This window comes from Somniosus microcephalus, chromosome 1, assembly GCF_052327205.1.
Source record: "Somniosus microcephalus isolate GS21.2 chromosome 1, FLI_Smic_1.0, whole genome shotgun sequence".
In the NCBI taxonomy this organism is placed as follows: Eukaryota; Metazoa; Chordata; class Chondrichthyes; order Squaliformes; family Somniosidae; genus Somniosus; species Somniosus microcephalus.
The window spans coordinates 275,872,066-275,892,395 of NC_140987.1; the positions used below are offsets into that span (position 1 = coordinate 275,872,066).

Here is a 20,330-nt window from a genome sequence, read left to right on the forward strand (position 1 = left end):
TTAACAAAATCAATATCAATCAACTTTCAAGAAAACAATAAAGATAATATCAGTAACACTTTTGTTAGTGCTCTATAAACATAAACATTTTCAAAACACTCAACACATTTTCAAAGCTTTACATTGTACTCAAAGATTAAGACTATCAGGATCATTTACTTCACATGTGGATCTTCTCAGCACGGGTAAGTCTGATGTGTCTTCATGAGATTGTTCTGGCGGTGAATGACAAGATGCAGTTGCGGCATTGTCATCAATCTGCTCTTGTATAGATCGAGGTCTCCTTGCGATCTTTGCTTGGACGGGGTTTCAGTGTTTCCTTCACTCTTCATGCCATAACTCTCAATGTAGTCAATGCACTCTTGAAAAACTGCTGGCAGCTGGATCCCATCATACAGCATAGTCCTCTCAGCAGCCTCGGCTAATGGAACACCAAAGATTGGCCTGAGGGAAGAAGGAGTATCCACCGGAACTGCTTCCTGCTCTGGTGCAGGCTTCTTCTTTTTCTTTTTCTCTTTCCACTGCTTAACAACATCTGCTGCGGTTATATCTTTGGACTTTTTCTCCTTGTGTTTTTCCTCTTTGTGTTTTTCTTCCTTTGGCTTCTCTTTTACCTTAAAGTCTTTTTCTTTCTTCTTGGAGAAACTAGGCTTTTTGAAGACATGGATACCCTTTGGCCTTTTCATCCTTGATGGGCTCTCTGCTTCATCACCTGAGTCATCGGGTCTGCTTATGGCACAGTTTATATGGTAGACTCTCTTGACCAGTTCTAAGTCTTCACAAGCTTTGTCACCTAGTATCGAATCAAGTATTTCAGCCACAACAGAAATCATGAGATGATGCACTTTCTCTTTGACTGTCACTTTAAGTCTGCATACACCTAAGCTATCTATTTTCTGTCCATTATAGCTCTTCAGTAGTACTGACTTTTTCTGTATTTTGGGCTTTTCTTTCATATTTTTTATGTCACTCATACTGATTAAGTTTGCTTTTGCCCCAGTGTCCAGTTTCAATGTAACTAATGCTCCATTTATCTGCAGTGGGATCATCCATTTGTCCACTTTTACTGCATTGACTTTATGTTCAGCATTGTCCATTTCTGAGGGCTGCACATTTTCTGTATCTTTTTTGATATCGTCACATGACACCATTCCTACAAAAAATGTCTCACTTAAATCAGTGTCCTCAATCACATTAACTTGTTGCCCTTTCGTTGTTTTTACTTTTGAAAAGCATTGTTTGGCAAAGTGATTCTTTCCATTACACTTTGTGCACATTTTTCCAAACGCTGGGCATTGTCTTAACTGGTGTTTGTAACCACAGCGTTTACAATTAAAAATTTCATCCTCCGATTGCTTTTCATTTCTGTTCTGCCCACGTTTGTTCCCCTTGTAGGACACAGCACCGACAGCAGCATTTTCACTCATTACAATCGCATCATTATTGATTTCACTGAAAGTCTTCGTGTGCTTTCGAGCTAGCTCGCTGGCTTTGCATATTTTCACCGCATTTTCCAAATTTAGTTCGGTTTCTCTCAACAGACGTTCCCTGACTTTTTTATCATGAATACCAAACACAATCTGGTCATGAATCATGGATGATTTCAGCTCAGAGAAATTACATGTCTGTGCTTTCAGTTTCAGATCAGTTATAAAGCTATCAAAAGTCTCATTTTGTTGCTGTGTCTGAGAATGGATGATGTATCTGATATGCCTATCAATTAGTCCAATAAAAGGCGACGAGTTAAGAACGTAACTGAAGGTTTTTATTGGCTAAATAACAGAGCCCACCCTCGTGGGTGATCCGATCCAACAGGGAGGAATACTAGCCAGTCAGCTACCTTTATACCTGGGCAGGTAATGGGCGGAGTCGGAGGTGGTCAGCCCAGGTATAACAGTGCGACAAGAGGCGACCTCGTGTAGTGATGTGACAGTGAGAACAGTGAGAACAATATACAGTGATAACTATAACAGTGGTTTACCACATTCACCCCTTGTTTAGATTAGAGTCCGGCGGGGTGAAGTGTATTACCAGCTCTGGTATGTCAGTCTGTCCGGAGGCTTCGTTAGCCTCTCCGATCGTCGCAGCGGCGGTGTTACATTATCCGGTGTTAAAGCTGGTGTCTGCGTAGTCGGCAAAGGCTCGTGGGGTTCCGGCATGCCGTCTACCTCGGCTGGACTCGGGGGGTTGGGAGGGGGGGGTGAGGGTGCGAGGTCTCGTAAGGAGACAGTGTCCTCCCGTCCGTCTGGGTAAGCCACATAGGCGTACTGGGGGTTGGCGTGCAGGAGGTTCACCTTCTCGACCAGGGGGTCCGTTTTATGGGCCCTCACGTGCTTTCGCAGCAAGACGGGTCCCGGAGAGGTCAGCCAGGTTGGTAGGGTGGTTCCCGTAGTCGACTTCCTGGGGAAGACAAACATTCGGGCATGGGGGGTGGTGTTAATGGCAGTGCAAAGTAGTGACCGGATGGAGTGCAGCGCAATCGGGAGGACCTCTTGCCAGCGGGAGGTTGGGAGGCCCTTAGACTTTAAGGCTAAGAGGGTGGCCTTCCATACCGTCGCGTTCTCTCTTTCCACCTGGCCGTTCCCTCGGGGGTTGTAGCTGGTGGTCCTGCTTGCTGCAATACCCCTCTCCAATAGGAACTGACGGAGTTCCTCGCTCATGAAGGAGGCGCCCCGGTCACTATGTATATAGTTCGGGAACCCGAACAAGGCGAAGAGTTTGTTCAGGCATTTAATGACCGTGTTACTGGTCATGTCTGGGCAGGGGAAGGCAAAGGGGAAACGGGAGTACTCATCAACGATGTTGAGGAAGTACACATTACGGTCGGATGACGGTAGGGGCCCCTTGAAGTCGATGCTCAGACGCTCGAAGGGGCGGGTGGCCTTGATCAGGCTTGCTCTGTCCGGCTTATAGAAGTGCGGTTTGCACTCAGCACAGATCTGGCAGTTCCTGGTCATGGTCCTGACCTCCTCGATGGAGTATGGCAGGTTGCGGGCCTTAATGAAATGGTAGAGTCTGGTGACTCCGGGGTGGCAGAGGTCATTGTGGAGGGTCTGAAGTCTATCACTTTGCGCGCTGGCGCATGTAATGCGTGAAAGAGCATCAGGGGGGTCGTTCAGTTTACCGGGCCGGTACAAGATCTCATAATCATAGGTGGAAAGCTCGATTCTCCACCTCAAGATTTTGTCGTTCTTGATCTTGCCCCTCAGCTTGTTATTAAACATGAAGGCAACCGAGCGTTGGTCGGTGAGGAGGGTAAATCGTTTGCCTGCCAAGTAGTGCCTCCAGCGCCGTACTGCCTCCACAATTGCCTGGGCTTCCTTCTCGACCGACGAGTGTCGGGTCTCGGGGCCCTGTAGGGTCCTTGAGAAGAAGGCTACCGGCCTACCCTCCTGGTTAAGGGTAGCGGCTAGGGCGAAGTCGGATGCATCGCTCTCCACTTGGAAGGGGATTGACTCATCCACTGCGTGCATTGTGGCCTTGGCTATGTCTCCCTTAATGAGGGAGAAGGCCGCGCACGCCTCTTCCGTGAGGGGGAAGGATGTGGTTTTCAGGAGGGGTCTGGCTTTGTCCGCATAATTGGGTACCCATTGGGCATAGTAGGCGAAAAGCCCCAGGGTTCTCCTAAGTGCTTTTGGACAGTGGGGGAGGGGTAGCTCCATGAGGGGGCGCATTCTTTCGGGGTCGGGGCCGATGACTCCGTTCTCTACTACACAGCCAAGGATGGCAAGGCGCGCTGTGTTAAACACGCATTTCTCCTTATTGTAGGTGAGGTTCAGCCGTTGGGCCGTACGGAGGAATTTCTCCAGATTCACGTCATGGTCCTGCCGGTTGCGGCCGCAGATGGTGACGTTATCGAGATAGGGGAAAGTGGCCTGTAGTCCGTTCTGGTCAACCATCCGGTCCATCTCCCGTTGGAAAACCGAGACCCCGTTGGTGACACCAAAGGGGACCCTAAGGAATTGGTAGAGGCGGCCATTCGCCTCGAAGGCGGTGTACTGGCTGTCCTCCGGGCTGATGGGGAGTTGGTGGTAGGCCGACTTGAGGTCGATGGTCGAGAATACGCGGTATTGTGCAATCTCATTGACCATGTCCGATATGCGGGGGAGGGGGTATGCGTCCAGCTGGGTGTATCTGTTTATGGTCTGGCTGTAGTCGATAACCAGGCGATTTTTGTCGCCGGTCTTGACTACCACCACCTGGGCACGCCAGGGGCTGCTGCTCCCCTCAATAATGCCCTCTTTCAGGAGTCGCTGCACCTCAGAGCTAATGAAGGCTCTGTCCCCAGCGCTGTACCGCCTGCTCTTAGTAGCGACAGGTTTGCAGTCGGGGGTGAGGTTAGCGAACAGGGAAGGTGGCGGTACCTTGAGGGTGGATAGGCTGCAGGTGTTACGCGGTGGGCGGTTTAACTTTCGCTGGTTGTCGACTGTGAGTGGGGGGAGGGGTCCACCGTATGCTAGGGTTACACTTTGGAGGTGGGATTGGAAGTCCAGCCCTAGTATGACGGCAGCGCACAGCTGGGGGAGTACGAGGAGTTTAAAATTTTTATACTCTGTCCCTTTAACCGACAATGTCACGACACAGTAGCCGCTGATGTCTGTGGCATGCGACCTCGATGCCATCGAGATGCGGCTGCGCGTTGGCAGGACGGGGAGGGAGTAGTGGCTCACCGTGTCTGGGTGGATGAAGCTCTCCGTGCTTCCGCTGTCGAACAGGCAGGTCGTGGCGTGGCCGTTGACTTTGATGTCCATCATTGAGCTGGCCAGGTGGTGCGGGCGGGCTTGATCCAGGGTCACGGAAGCTAGGGTGTAGATGAGCGCGTCGTTGTCATGACAAGATGGCGGCGAAGATGGCGGCCCCCGTAGTTCACATGAGGCTCTGTTTAAATCGTTTGCCCCGCACAAAGATGGCCGCCCCTGCTGTTCCCATGAGGCTCTGCAGGCTTCGGCTGCCCCGCACAAAGATGGCCGCCCCTGGTTTTCCCATGAGGCTCTGCAGGCTTCGGCTGCCCCGCACAAAGATGGCCGCCCCTGGTTTTCCCATGAGGCTCTGCAGGCTTCGGCTGCCCCGCACAAAGATGGCCGCCCCCAGGGTTCGCATGAGGCACTGCTGGCTTCTGAGGATTTGCTTCTGCAGGCCTTGGAGAAGTGGCCTTTCTTGAGGCAGGTTTTGCAGGTCGAGTTTTTGGCTGGGCAGCGCGACCTCGGATGCTTCTCCTGGCCGCAAAAGAAGCAGCCAGCGGCCCGATCGGGGTTGCCTGATGTCGGGGCCGGTACCGGGGCTAGCGGGCCCGGTCGGATCCGTGATGCAGACGCTGAGGTAGGTCCCGGGGGCAGCGCTGTGAAGGGTGGTGGGGTGGGGGTCGGGCCCGAGTCCCAGGGTCGCGAATAGTACCTGGCAAACGCTTCCTGGTCTTGCTGGGTGGCCTCTAGGGTGAGGGCGAGGGCTTCGGCCTTGTCCAGGTCTATGTCCTTAGCTTCAAGCAGTCTTTGCCGTGTGTAGTCGGAACGTAGGCCTCTCACCAAGGCGTCGCGGACATTGTCTTCCATGTTCGCAGTAGCCGTCACCGCTTTAAAGTCACAGTTCCTGCCGAGTTGTCTCAGCGCTCGTGAAAATTCAGCTATCGATTCTCCTGGCTGTTGCTGGCGAGATCTTAAGAGATGCCTAGTGTACATGTAGTTTACCGGGCTCCGGTACTGCTGTTTCAGTAGGTTGATGGCGTCGTCGTACGTAGTCATGTCCTGGATGAGTGTATATACTCTCGGGCTCGCTTGGGCTTTCAGGACTCTTAGTTTGGATCTCTGAGGGACGACGGCTTCCTCCAGGTACGATTCGAAGCAGTCCAGCCAGTGTTTGAAGTCGTTGGCTGAGTTTGGTGCCTGTGGGTTTAGATCCAGGTATGGTGGTTTCAAGGCTTGCAGCCAAGCCGGCTGGTGTGGCCCGTTGTCTGGAGGCTGCTGTTGCTGTGCTGCTGGGTGAGCTCCTTGCTGTTGCTGTTCATTATCAGACATCTTTAAAATTTAGTCAATAAAATTGATATGCCTATCAATTAGTCCAATAAAAGGCGACGAGTTAAGAACGTAACTGAAGGTTTTTATTGGCTAAATAACAGAGCCCACCCTCGTGGGTGATCCGATCCAACAGGGAGGAATACTAGCCAGTCAGCTACCTTTATACCTGGGCAGGTAATGGGCGGAGTCGGAGGTGGTCAGCCCAGGTATAACAGTGCGACAAGAGGCGACCTCGTGTAGTGATGTGACAGTGAGAACAGTGAGAACAATATACAGTGATAACTATAACAGTGGTTTACCACAGTATCTTTCATACGTCTCATTCTTTTTGGGAGAGCAATGTGCAACAAATTTTTTTAGCACATCTTCTAATTTTTCTCTGTTCTCCGCTGGATTAAATACAAATGTATTAAATAACTCTATCGCCTGTGGGCCTGCAACCGTGAGCAGCAACGCTATCTTCCTTGCGTCTGGCTTCGTACCAAATCCGATGGCTGCAATGTAGAGTTCGAATTGCTGTTTAAAAGTCTGCCAATTGAAGTCAATTTTTTCTGTGAGATTCAAACGCTCTGGTGGCTTCACATTCTCCATGTCGCTTTTCACAATTTTCTGCAGATCTTCACCTTCCTGGTACCATGTTATGTTCATTAATAACTAGACATTCTTATTATGAACACAGCTAGCTTCTAGCTAGTCATTTATTCAGTACACGTTCTCTAGGTACAGTATCTGTAGAGATGCAGCATGTGTGCTCCTGTGTGTAGGCTGCCATCTTGACTGTTGCCTTGTGGGTAGCCTAGTGCCTCATGGGTAATGTAGTTTAATATATATATAGCTGGGTAGTGTAGTCTTATACATACAGCTAAAAACAGCTCTACGGCTCCACATTGTGTCCACTATAGAATGACATGTTATTGATCGTTACAACCTCGATCCAAAAATACACACACACTGGACAGATTTAAAACTACTTAAACTCTAATCATTTTAATATTTACACACCTTAAACTTAAACTTAAACTTAACTTATGTACAGTGCCGCCCGTCCCCGGGCGGCTTGCCTAATCCCTGATTGGACTGCAGCTCGCCACTCCCTGTGGCGGGGCTGCAGTGACCTGTGGCTTGGGTTCCCCGTAGCCTTTTGCTGTTAATCGGGGACTGCGTTTTGTCAATGATTTCTCAGGTCGGCGTTTACTGGGAGCGGGGGACTCGGGCCAAGGTTTTACTGGCTGAGGCGTTCGAGTCGACCTGCGAAGAGGTACTTTGGGCGTGGCTCCCTTAGCGAACGGACCTTTGGGTGGGACTTTAGCTCTCACAGCCCATGGCTCTTCCACGACTGTGGGCTTCGGCTCCCTTCCCTCAGGCTCCGACCCTTTGGGATTTGGGCAGGCTCCCTTGGCAAGTGGACCTTCGGGTGGGACTTTAGCTCTCACAGCCCGTGGCTCTTCCACGACTGTGGGCTTCGGCTCCCTCCCCTCAGGCTCCGCCCCTTCGGGATTTGGGTCTGTGGCAGGCGACTCCTCCTCACCTGTTCCTACAGGTGGAGAATCTCTGCCCCCAATTTCTACCTCCCCCACGCTTGAGTCGAGGGCGGGACCTCCGTCCTCCGACTCCACCTCCTCCAGAATCGTGTCGAGGGTGGGGCCTTATTGTTCGGGCTCCTCCTCGTCCGAGTCCCAGGCCATAGGGGAAGCCTCCCCCCAGGTGGGCGGGGCAGCTTCTCCTTCCAAGCAGGCTACAACGCCAGCTTGTGTGGTCTGTGGCTCATCGCACGCCTCAGGCTGAGGATCTTTACCCTCAGACCTGGCTTCGGTTGCTGATACTCTTGCACCTGGTTTAAACAGTTTGCACTGATTGATGTGAAACCATTTAGTGCGCCAGGGCAACTTCACTGCATATACCATGGGGCTGGCCTTGTCTACAATGCTGTAGGGCCCCATGTACAGTGGTTCTAAACTCCCTACTCGGGCATAGTTTCTCACCATGACCTGATCTCCAACTTCCCACTCATGTGCCTTTCGGGGTTCAAGCAGCAATCGGTTGCCCTGATGCTGCCTTCCCATGTTCCCAGCCGTTTGCCCATAGATCTGTTTCAGGCGCTCAAAAAGGTTCCGGGCAAACTTGTCCCGATTTAACTCTCGGAGCTGCCCCTCAGTGAACACCGGGGCTAGTACATGGGTGGGGGTTCGCATGACTCTTCCAGTCATTAATTCATGCGGGGAGTACCCCGTACTTTTAGACTGGCTAGCCCGGATCCCCATGAGGACTAGAGGCAAGGCCTCCACCCATTTCAGGGGCGAGTCCCTCGTCTCCTTCCTCAACTTTTCTTTTAAGGTGCGGTTCATGCGCTCCACAATCCCAGATGACTGCGGATCGTGGCCACGTGCCACTTCCCTTCAATGCCTAAGAGCATGAGGGTGTCCTGCATCACTTGGCCAGGGAAATGAGCCCCTCGGTCAGACTCCACAAATCGTGGTAGTCCCCACCGCGAGAACACCTCCCTGACCAAGATCCTGGCAGTACTAAGTGCCGTGGCTGTTCGGCATGGGAAGGCTTCCACCCACTTGGTAAACACATCCACCAGGACAAGGCAGTTCTTATAGCCTCCCTGGGCGGTGGGCAGGGGCCCGATGTAGTCGACCTGTATCGCCTGCCATGGTCCCTCTACTCTCCTGATGTGCCCCATGGGCACCTTCCTTTTCTGGGCGTCTGGGTTGTTTGCAGCGCACACTAGGCAATTGGCGCAGAACTCACGGACATCGTCCCGAAGTCCCGGCCACCACCCCGCCTGTTCCACCCGTTGCCAGGTGACTTCAGGCCCGGGGTGTCCTGCTCCTGGACCCTCGTGGGCCAGCTGAAGGAATTCCCTCCGGTGCTGCTGCGGCACAACCCACTGTTCCTCTCGGAACAGCATGCCTTCCTTGATGGAGAGGGCTGCTGTACCGTATGGACCCTCTACTTCCTTGCCCTCAGTGATGGCCTTGAGGACTGTTTTTGGGGCGGGATCTAGGGTTTGGACGGTCTTGAGGTCTGGGGGCAGTGTTACCCCTGTGGTACCCTGAGTCCCATCCCTGCCTCGGATTACTGCCACGGGTTTGGACCCATAGGGATCCCAGAAAATGCCGGTGCGGGCACCTTCCCTGGCTAGCGTATCCGCTTGCTGATTACCCTCGCCGCGGAGTTCCATGGAGGAATGGGCCTTTACCTTGTGGATAAAGGCTTCCCCTTTCTCTCCCACCACAGCTAAGATCTTTTCTAACAGGGCCTTTACGGTTAAAGGTCGCCCGTCCACAGAGGTATATCCGCGGCGGGACCAGATGGCTAGGTACTCCGTACACGAGTTGCATGTGAACATGCTGTCCGAGCAAATCATGTAGAGGGTGGGGAAGATCTCGGGGTGTGTAATAACGTACACTACCGCAGACAGTTCAGCCTGCTGGGCGCTCATGGTGCTGGGGAGCTTAATCGCCAGGGCAATGTCTGCAGCGGGGTCATAAACTCCACACCCTGTGAGTCGTTCACCAGCTGATACCGTGCTGGACCCGTCCACGTAGATCTCGCGGCCCGTGGGATGTATCCTGGCCCGTAAACCTACGTCCACCTCCCATACCCCTTCTACGGAACACCGATGGGCTGTTCCGGGATATACCATGTTGGCCGCGAGCTTGGGCTCGCAGAGACCCTTCACCTTCAGCTCCATCTGTGAAAGGAGGAGGGTCCAGCGCGCAATGCGTGCACTGCTTACTGTCCCATCCTTAATCCTTCCATCTAGAAGCATTCGGGTAGGTGTGTGATGGGTGAGGAGAGTGATGGGAGAGGTGCCTGTGAAGATCAGAGATCTTTTCACAGCCCAATGCGTGGACAGGAGATGCCGCTCACAATTGGAAAAGCTCCTTTCCACATCAGTGAGCACCCTGGAGGAATAGACCACTGGCCTCAGCTTGCCGTGTCGCTCTTGAAGCAGTACAGCACTCAAGCTATCACCGCTAGCCGCTACCTCCAGGAAAAACTCCTCTCCCCCATGTGTGGCCCCCAGGGCTGGCGCGGTCTGCAAGTCTCTCTTGAGTTTTTCAAATGCTGCCTGGCAACCCTCGTCCCAGGACCACTCCACTCCCTTGTGTAGAAGTCGGGGCAGCGGGGCTGCTGTGGCTGCATAGTCCTCAATAAAGTCTCTGCAGTACCCGATCAGTCCCAGAAAGGACCTCACACCCGTTACGGTGTTGGGGATCGGTAGATCTTGCACCGATTCCCGTCTGGCCTTATCTATGGCTCTCTCACCGGCACGGATGGTCAGACCCAGGAATTTCACTTCCTGCTGGCCGATCCGTGCCTTCTTTGGGTTCACTTTGAAACCCTTTCTACCTAATAGCTCCAATAACTCGGCCAATAGTGGGCCATGCTCCTCTCTCGAGTCTGTGAACAGGAGCAGGTCGTCCACATACTGCACTAGCTGATTGGGCTGGCTGAACTCTTTTAAGCTCCCTGCCATGCATTGATGGAAAATGCTGGGGCTGTTGTGGAAACCCTGTGGCAAGCAGTTCCAGGTGTACTGTTGCCCTTTAAAAGTAAAGGCAAACTTGTATTGATCCTCCCTCCTTAAAGGGATGGACCAAAACCCATTAGAAATATCCAGTACCGTGAACGTGGTCGCGGAGGCTGGAATACTTCCTATCAGGTCGGCAACTGCTGCTACTGTCAGCACGCAGGCTGGGATATTGCTACTGAGGACTCTGTTGTCCACCGTGGCTCTCCAGGAATCATCCGGTTTCCTCACCGGCCATAACGGAGAGTTCACATGGGTGACTATCGGTCTCAACACGCCCTACTGCACCAGTAAAGATATTGCTGTCTCCATGTCGGGCTCCGCTTCTCGGGGGAAGTTGTACTGCTTTTGGGGTCGGGCCATGTGGTCTCCATCTACTCTGACCTCAAACCCGGTGACCCTCCCGCAATCGTGCTTGAGTGGTAAATATAGTCCGGTGCTCGGACACGAATGCCTGCAAATCTTGTGGGATGCCTGCGACCATGAGTTCGAGGTCGTAGCCCTCTTTTGGCTTCACGGTACACAGGGTCCCTCTTTCTCCATCCCCTGGGATGACGACTACCTTGCCCGGCTCACCCTTACCCGCTCCCCAAAGACAATGTTTTCTTAGGTCCACGAGGATCTCGTGTTCGACCAAGAAATCGGACCTGAGGATCCCTTTCCCATTCTCCACCTCCCACTTCATCAGTATACACCTCCACTTGGTGCGGAGTGGTCCTAAATGAATGGAGAGGGGAATGGAATGTGCGCCAGCCTGTTCCTTGCCTGTGAAGCCCAACAGAATATATGGAACCCCGGTGGACAGAGGCGAGGCGGTGGGGTTATCTGTGTGGATCACGGTGCACGATGCCCCCGTATTCAACAAATAGGTCCCTTTTACCTCCTGCACTTCCATCTCCACGAGGGGTCGCCTCCATATATCGTATCGCAGCGCACACAAGTAAATGGGCTGTGCTGGCTCTAGTCATTTGGGCACCGCGGTTGGGGTTTCGGGAGCGACAAGACCGGTGGTGACAGCTATTTTCCCCTGCAAAATCATCAGAGACCGCATTGTCTCTAAAATTGATTCAATCGCAGCGGGATCCATAACCGCACCAGCTCCTTGCGCTGGGGCAGGAGCTACGGCTTGGGTTTTGGCTGGTGCTGGGGCGGCGGTCTGGGCTTGGGCTTGGGCTGCGGGAAATCTCCCTTTATTATCCTTCCACGGATTTCTACAGTCCTTGCGCCAAAGTCCATCCTTCCCACACCCATAGCAATTGAGCTTAGCTTGGACAGGGCGATTCCCCTCCTGACGCCACTCCTTCTTGCTTGGGGCTGCGGGTTTTGCCTCATGCACCTTTCCCTTCTGGGGAGGTGTTTCCTGACCTCTACAATTCTTGTACGCAACATTTAGCTGACGGAGTACCGTCTCCTCCGTGACGCCGGGACCTTGGGGATCAAACCAAGATCTGGCTAGGGACCGTATCTCTGGCAAGCTGTTGGTAACCAAGCAACGGAGCCAATGAACCTGCCATTCATCGCTCATTGCAGCCCATTCAGGCATACCCGGACAGCTGCGTCGATACACTGGCCACAGCCTTTCTGCGAAAACCCGTGGGGGTTCTCCAGATAACTGCACAGTCCCTTCTACACGGTCGAACGGACTACCGTCGTCCACTCCCATTACTTCTAAAACTTCCTCCCTAAGATCCATATACCCTTTCCGTCCCCTCATACTATCCTCTGAGAGGCACTGAAGGATTGTGCAATCCAGGGAGAAAAGCAACAGTTTCACCTGTTCCTGATCATCATAGTCATTAATGGCTGCTGTTTCCTCTATCTCCCTGAAATGAATCGTGGGATCTCCCTTTACGGTGAGTCGTGCGAGGTGGCTCACTATGGACCTTAATTGCAGGCCAGCGTAGGGCACCATGAGCTGGTCCTGGTGGGGTCTGATACTGCCATCGGCAGCGTTGGGACCGAATCTCTGGTGCCGAGTGGGACACAATGGTGCCAGTCCCAGCTTTGCTACCAGTGGTTCTTCCTCACACTCCACCTCGGCTACCTCCTCTTTCACTACCCCCTCCTTTTCCGGCCAAATCTCACTATAGCTCGGCGGTGCTGAGGGCTCGGTGGCTGGTACCACAATTACCTCAGCTGGAATCGACTGTTTTGATTGCTATAAAAAGTCCATGTGACTAGCTTTCGGGCTGACGAGACACACCATGCCTTTTGCCTTTACCAGGGCCGTTCTTAGGTCCTCTATGGTCTTTTGGCAGGGGCCGTGGTCTGTGCTCTCAAACCCGTGTTCGAGGGCTAGCTTGTAAGCTGCCTTAACCTCCACTACTCTCTCCTCCTGCGTTCTTAGCTGTTGTGCGAGGCGGGCATTTCTCTCCCGTATCCTCGTTTCATTAATCTTTGCCTCAGTAACCTAGCACTCCAGCTACTCTATTCTAGCCTGATGTTGACTAGCTACCACTTGGCGTTCCTGATTCAGCGCGTGAAGTGCTGTGATGAGTTTTTCCCCTCCCATGGCCTTTTCCTCTATCTCTGCTGCCTGGGTTGTGATCTTGGCTGCCTGTGCTGCAATGACCCAGTCCAAAATCTGGACCTGCTTCTTGTAACACATCAGCCACACTGCCTTCTCCACTGACTTCTTATGCTCTTTGCTCTCTGTCCACCTGATGGCTGCGTCCACCGGACGCCCATCCAGTAAGAGATCGGAAATCCACTGCTTAGTGAGATTTACTTTGCCAAAGAAATAATCCGCTATCCTCTCATCCATTGCATTTCGACCATTCAAACTTGGATCTACTGCATTGCAAACCTGCTGCCAGAATCCTGCCGCGGTCACCATTTTCTGCAAGGGGTTTTAGACCACAGAGGTTTCTATCTCTCGAGGCCTCTCTCTCTTGCACAGTAAAGCCTTGAGTGGTTCTGTCAAGTCCACGCCTCAATAATACATGGACTTTGGGAGAACAGTTTAACAGGTACTTTACTGAACAGGAGGCAGCGTCAGACTGAAAATACAGAAGCCTGCTAGGGCCTTTTATACAGGGGTGGTCACTGCCGGTACTGCAGTCTAAGACCAGTTATTCCCTTAAAGGTACATACACAACAATTCCTCCCCTTTTAGATTAACAGTACATAACATTCATTTAACAACTAAATAATAACTAATTACAATTACAATTTTCTCAGCAATATATACATCAACTGAAATAGTCATTTATAAGTTCAGTCTTTGAGGAGGCTTCGTGATCCTGACTGGTTAGCGCCATTCTCGAGTATCCTGTTCTGGCGGTGGAGTCAATTCTGGCTCATTGTCATTGGTTGGTTCGTCAGCTTCCAATACCCCTGCTTCTGAGGTGGACGCAATCTGTACTTCAGGCTCATTACCAGGTGCACATGCTTGTGGCATAGGTTTGGCTTGTTCCTGTGACTCTAGTATCTGGTCAGCATGGCGTCTCACGATGCTCTCTCCAATGTCCACTGTGTACATTAGTGGTCCCTGCTGCGTGCATATCGTTCCTGGCTGCCATTTTTCTGTTCGGTAGTCGCGGGCCAAGACTGGTTGCCCTATCTTGAAGCTCCTGGTTGGCTTCTCATTTATTTGCTGGAACTGCTTATCCTCAACATCTCGTCTTATGTTTGGTTTGAGCAAATCCAAGCGACATCTTAGTCTCCGGTTGAAAAACAGTACGGCTGGAGTTTGGTTGGTTACTGCATGTGTCGCATTCCGGTAAGCAAACAAGAAGTTATCCATCTTGTGTTGCAGTGGTATGTCGTCATTATACATTGCCTTTATGGCCTTTTTAAAGGTCTGAACAAACCTCTCAGCCAATCCATTTGTGGCTGGATGATATGGGGCAGATGTGTAATGTTTCACCCCATTATTCTTCAGGAACCTCCGGAAATCCTCAGACACAAACTGTGGGCCATTGTCGGAACAAATCTGTTCTGGCAACCCATTCCTGGTGAAGATGGTCCTTAGGACTGCAATAGTTTTCTCCGTGTTGGTGGAGGACATTTTAATGACCTCTGGCTATTTCGAATGGGCGTCCACAGCGATTAGAAACATTGAGTCTTAAATGGACCAGCAAAATCAATGTGTACCCATTGCCATGGAGATGAAGGCCACTCCCATGGATGTAGCAGGGCCTGTAGTGGAGCATTTTGGACCTTCTGGCATCCTGTGCATCTCTTGGTCATATCCTCGATTTCTTTATCGATTCCCGGCCACCACACAAACGCCCTGGCTAGGCTCTTCATTTTTACCCCTCCCAGATGACCCTTGTGAAGCTCATTGAGCACTCTAACTCTCAACTTGGGTGGAATTACCACTCGGGATCCACACATCAATGTTCCCCAGCACACTGACAGCTGTTCTCTCCTTGGCGAGAAAGCTGGCAACAGTGAGTCGCCATATGCTGGCCATCCCGTCACCGTCAAATCATATACCCGAGAGAGTGTTGGGTCATTTCGTGTTTCCTTCTCAATACTTGCGTTTGTAACAGGCAAACATTCTGCTATGGTTGCATGGAATATCTCCACAGGGTCCACTGCAGGTGCTTCTTCCGCCGTAGGCAATGGTAGGCGCGACAGCCCATCAGCGTTTCCATGTTGCTTCGTACCTTTGTACTCTATGTCATACTGATGTGCCCCGAGAAAAAGTGACCATCTTTGCAGCCGTTGCGCCGTCATCACCGGAACGCCCTTCTTTGGGTTAAAAATTGAAACCAGGGGTTGATGATCAGTCAGTAGGGTCAATTTCTGCCCGTGCAGATAGTGATTGAACTTCTTCACCCCCCAAACCAGGCTGAGGGCCTCCCTGTCAATCTGGGCGTAGTTACGCTCAGCTGAGGTTAGCGAGCGCGATGCAAAGGCTATTGGCCTCTCTGAACCGTCACGGAATTTGTGTGACAGCACCGCTCCAATGCCGTAAGGTGATGCATCACATGCCAACCGAATCGGCAGTGTTGGGTTGTAGTGGGCCAATACTTCTTTTGTAGTGATTAGGCATTTACATTCCTGAAAGGCACGCTTACACTCATCACTCCATTTCCATGTTACACCAGTTTGAAGCAGGGCATTCAGTGCGTGCAGAATTGTGGATAAATTCGGCAAGAACTTATGGTAGTAGTTCACCAACCCGAGGAACGACCTCAGTTGCGACACATTTTCCGGTGCTGGAGCATTGACTACAGCCTCAATCTTGTCCGGCGACTTATGCAACCCTTACTCATCAATCATGTGGCCACAATACGAGGTTTGTCTCCTGAAGAACTCGCATTTGGGACGGTTGGCTCGTAGCCCATATTCCTGCAATCTCGTGAGCACCTGTTCCAGGTTGGCAAGGTGTTCATTGTCATTTTCGCCCGTAACCAGGATGTCGTCCAAATAACACTGGGTCCCCGGGATCCCTTGCAGGACTTGTTCCATTGCCCTCTGCCAAATAGCCGGGGCCGATGCTACCCCGAATACCAGTCGATTGTACTGGTAAAGGCCTTTGTGAGTGTTTATCGTGAGGTATTTCCTAGATGCTTCTTCCACCTCCATTTGTAGATACGCTTGAGCCACGTCAATCTTTGTAAAACGTTTCCCTCCAGATAGTGAGGCGAAAATATCTTCTATCCGCGGAAGCGGATACTGTACTGTGTGCAGGACTGGGTTCACAGTCACCTTGAAGTCCCCGCAGATGCGAACTTTCCTTGGCTCCCCAGGCGTGCTGCTCAATGCTTTCTTCATTACAGGAATGATGGGTGTGGCCCACTCGCTCCAGTCCACCTTAGACAGCACCCCCGAACGCTCCAGACTCTCCAGTTCAGCTTCCACAGCTGGGCGTATCGCGTATGGCACCGGTCTGGCCTTGAAAAATTTTGGGGTTGCGTTATCCTCAATCTTTATGGTTGCCTTTACTCCTTTTAGAGTCCCAAGTCCTTGTTGGAACACCTCTTCCGCGTCAGATAGAATTTGTGACAGACATCCAAGTGCGACGTCATCTCGTCGATTCATAACAGTTAGGGCTGATCCTGTGTCCAATTCCATCTTCACTGGGGACCCTGCTATCATGAGGGTGACCCAAATGGTTTGGTGATCTTCTTTTGCGATCACGTTGTGTAACTTTAAACAACTTAGTCGCCTGCTCCCGGAGTCCTTATCACTCTCCTGATCTTCTGAACTACTATCTGTCAGTTTCTTTACTTTCCTGTACTGTTCCTTAGTAGCTCTTGTCATGTTGGTCTGCTTTCCCGACCTGCAGACTCTTGCTATATGTCCCATTTTTCCGCATTGCCTGCATATTTTGTCTTTAAACCAGCAGTCCTTCTGCTCATGGGTTGTTCTGCAGCAGCGATAGCACTTTTCGGCTCCATACGCCATTTCGTTAGCGCTGTATTCTTATGGTTTCTGTTGTATTTCTGCAGCTCCCTGTGCTGCTGCTTCGTAGGATACTGCCACGCTGAAAGCCTGTTCTCGCGTCAGGTCCTTTTTTGAATGTAGTCGTTTCTGGGTTCCTTCACTCTGGAGCCCGCAAACAAACTTATCCCGTAAGGTGTCTGCCAGTCCTGCTCTGAACTGGCAGTGCTTCGATAACTTGCGTAGTTCCGTAAGATAGTCAGCATTGCTTTCATCTTTGTGCTGGTTTCTTTTATGCAACTTGAATCTTTCTGCTATCAGCAGTGGTGTAGGGCTTAGGTGTTCCTGTAAGATATGAACAATCTCCTCAAAACTTTTCTCCATTGGTTTAGCTGGGGTAATTAAATTCCGCAATAGGCCGTACGTATTCGCACCCATCAGATTTAATAATACCGACGCCCTCTTTCCATCGGCCACCTCATTTGCCTTGCAGTACACTTCAATTCTTTCTACATACGTGGTCCAGTCTTCTACCTCGTTGTCAAAAGCAGTGATACTGCCACTTTTCGGCATCTTGGGCAATTTAAAATGGCGCTTCCCGCGCTTTTGCTTCTTCCCCAATGGAATAAAATGGCGCCTCCCGCGCTTTTGCTTCTTCCCCAACGGGATAAAATGGCGCCTCCCACGCTTTTGCTTCTTCCCCTTACTGCCACGCTGCTCCTAGCATTCTACGGGATAATGGCGGCGACCCGCAGCTTCGGCGCGTCTCGCTTTCCTTCCCCCCCGTTTAGTTTCTCTCCGCTGTCCTGTTCTTGAGCACCGACCGCGCCCTGTGCGCTCCACCCTTTCTCTCTTGTTTTCTTTTCCCGGCGACACTGCGCGGCCCTTTTTGTAGAGCCGCTCGATCGAGCTTGAGCCCGCCGCAGTCCGGAAGGGTGAGCGCGCTACCTGCTACCAGCACGATTCGCTGGAACCACCGTCTCTCCCGCAATTCTCCGAACACCAATGATTTCTTTGGGCGGTTGCCCTCAGTCGACGCCCGTTGCTCAGACTACAACCTTCCAGGACCCTCCTCTCAGGCGAGATCCCCATGAGATAATGCCACACTGCAGGTGAGTTCGAACCAACTCGTCGTCGCTGTAAAGTCCACGCCTCAATAATACACGGACTTCGGCAGAACAGTTTAACAGGTACTTTACTGAACAGGAGGCAGCGTCAGACTGAAAATACAGAAGCCTGCTAGGGCCTTTTATACAGGGGTGGTCACTGCCGGTACTGCAGTCTAAGACCAGTTATTCCCTTAAAAGTACATACACAACAGGTTCGACTCACTCGCCTCTTAAATTCTATATTCTGGAATTTGGGGCAGGAACTATAATGTAGAGAAAACTCTTGGAGACCAAGTTTGAAGAAACGAAATGAAATGTTATTGCATATGGAAAAATAAATCAAATGCAAGCAGATAAGAGAGTACATGGGAGGGAAAAACACAAACAAATCATAACGACACAATACTAACTAAGGCAAATACAGGCATCCTATACTCTACAAAGATCATCATGAAATAAGGAAACACACGGAACATCGAGGGAAAACAACTCCAATTAATTGTACCCTTAAATCCACCCCCTTATTAAACCTATCTAGATCTGATTGTGAAGGGCCAGAAACATGCTCACCAATCCAACAAGGAAGTACCAGGTGTTGAAAACAAGTCTGCGTTTTGATCCCTTCAGGTGCCCCGTCTCCTCGTGGATCGTGGAACCCCTGTGAGCTGCGCCACACCTCTCTCCTGAGGTGGGGGTCGGGCCGGCTGGACACTGGCGGGCCTGGATGTCGGCGGGGTCGAGGATCGTCGGCTCGACCCTGGTCAGAGGAGCCTTGGGCTGGTCTTCATATAGGTTCCTTCGGTTTACTTTTCGTCTCTTCCCGAGCCGGAGTGGCTGGAAGGTTTCTTCTCTCGGGGTTTTATTTTTTTGTCTCTTCTCCCAAGTTGGCTCGATGGCCTCTCGTTTCGGCAATGGCCCGGGGATGGTCGATGATCTCCCGATGTTTTTCCCCGGGGCGGGACGCTGGCTTCGAACGGCCTTCTTGATGTTGGCTGAATTCTTCTTCCTCCTCCGATGGTGGAGAGGAGTTTGTTGCTCTTCTCCCAAACCCACTCCTCTTGTTCCACTGCCACTCGGTCGTGTGTGTCTGCGGAGTCTGTACAACTCCAACTCCTCCAATTATACTTTTCCTTCAGGAGCCTCCACTTCCCGCCCAAAATCAGGTTAGTCTTTGTTTAACTTTTGGCGGGCTGGGAGCAGAGCGGGGTAGTTATTATATTTTAAAATGTTTTAGATGGCCGGTAAAGACCCATCTCTGGTCTGGAATGACCATCATTGTTTTTAATGTCCTGCTGATCTCGTTATCTAGTCCTCGATGCTGTTCTCATGAATATGAAATTGTCCCCTTTTGTCTGGGTCAACATTTAGATGGCCTCTGTCTCCAGGCCGATCTTGACTGGATCTGCATCTAATCCATATGTATACGTGTGGGTCTGGTTTCGTTCTCTCAGAAACGGCTTCCAGAACTTACTGTGGGTTGAATCCACAAAGCTGTCTGAGGATTCGCAGGAACCATTTTAAAGTGTCCCAATAAGCCGGTCACATGGTATGGTGGCCATTTTGTATGCCCCTTTTTCTGGGCTTCTTTTAAAACAGTTTTTAAAATCATGGCCTCTTCTGCCATTTGACCCTTATTAATACAAAGTCCAGTTTTGCGAATCCTACAAGCCGAAATGTGCTACATATTTTTGCAGGTTGGTAAAATCTTTTGTTAGGTTGAGGTGAACAGTGGAGGGTTCAGGAATGGGGACAATCCGTTCCTGGGCCACTTGAACTTCTGCCTCGGTTTTAAAGCAGAAAATGCTGTCACTTACCGACATCAGTCATGCAGTCCAAGTTGGTAGTGGGGCGCACTGGTGGTGACGCAATATGTCCCACCTCCTGTATATGCTACCTGTGGGGGAACATGGTCTTGTGCCATTACCTCCATGGTACAGTTTATAGGTCGTGCACCAGCAGCTTTAAACCCACACTGTGGTTTAGAATAGGCGTTCAAGTGCTGGGGACACAGTGTTAAGTGTGCTCCCCGGCTCCGGTCAGTAACTGTCAATGCGTGCTCCCACTTTATGACATAAGGTGGGACAGCTGTAAAACGGATGTGTGCACCCCCTTGAATGACTCCAATGTTCTCTACCCTGTATATCGGTGCGGGTCGGGTTGTCCCACCCATTACCGGCATCCTCACTACTATTCCCATGATAGTGTGGTTAGAGTGCCCACAATCTACTGGGACAGGGTAGGCCTCAGAAGCTAGCCAGAGTTGACACGGGCTCAATGCACTCTCAAATGGGTGGAGGGCTGCGCGGTGCTTGTTGCTGATCCAGGACGGGT

General features: G+C 51.3%; 1 protein-coding gene across 1 annotated transcript; it reads right to left on the bottom strand.

Moving 5' to 3' along the window:
- Positions 1-1,757: 1,757 nt before the first annotated feature.
- Positions 1,758-19,826, bottom strand: LOC147124805 (uncharacterized). Its single transcript, XM_085985144.1, has 3 exons — positions 19,814-19,826; positions 5,395-5,968; positions 1,758-2,400 (listed from the first exon to the last, which is right to left on the bottom strand). Exons 1-3 carry the CDS (start codon positions 19,824-19,826, stop codon positions 2,028-2,030), a joined length of 960 nt encoding a protein of 319 aa, XP_085841270.1. The 3' UTR covers positions 1,758-2,027.
- Between the last annotated feature and the right edge of the window lie 504 nt (positions 19,827-20,330).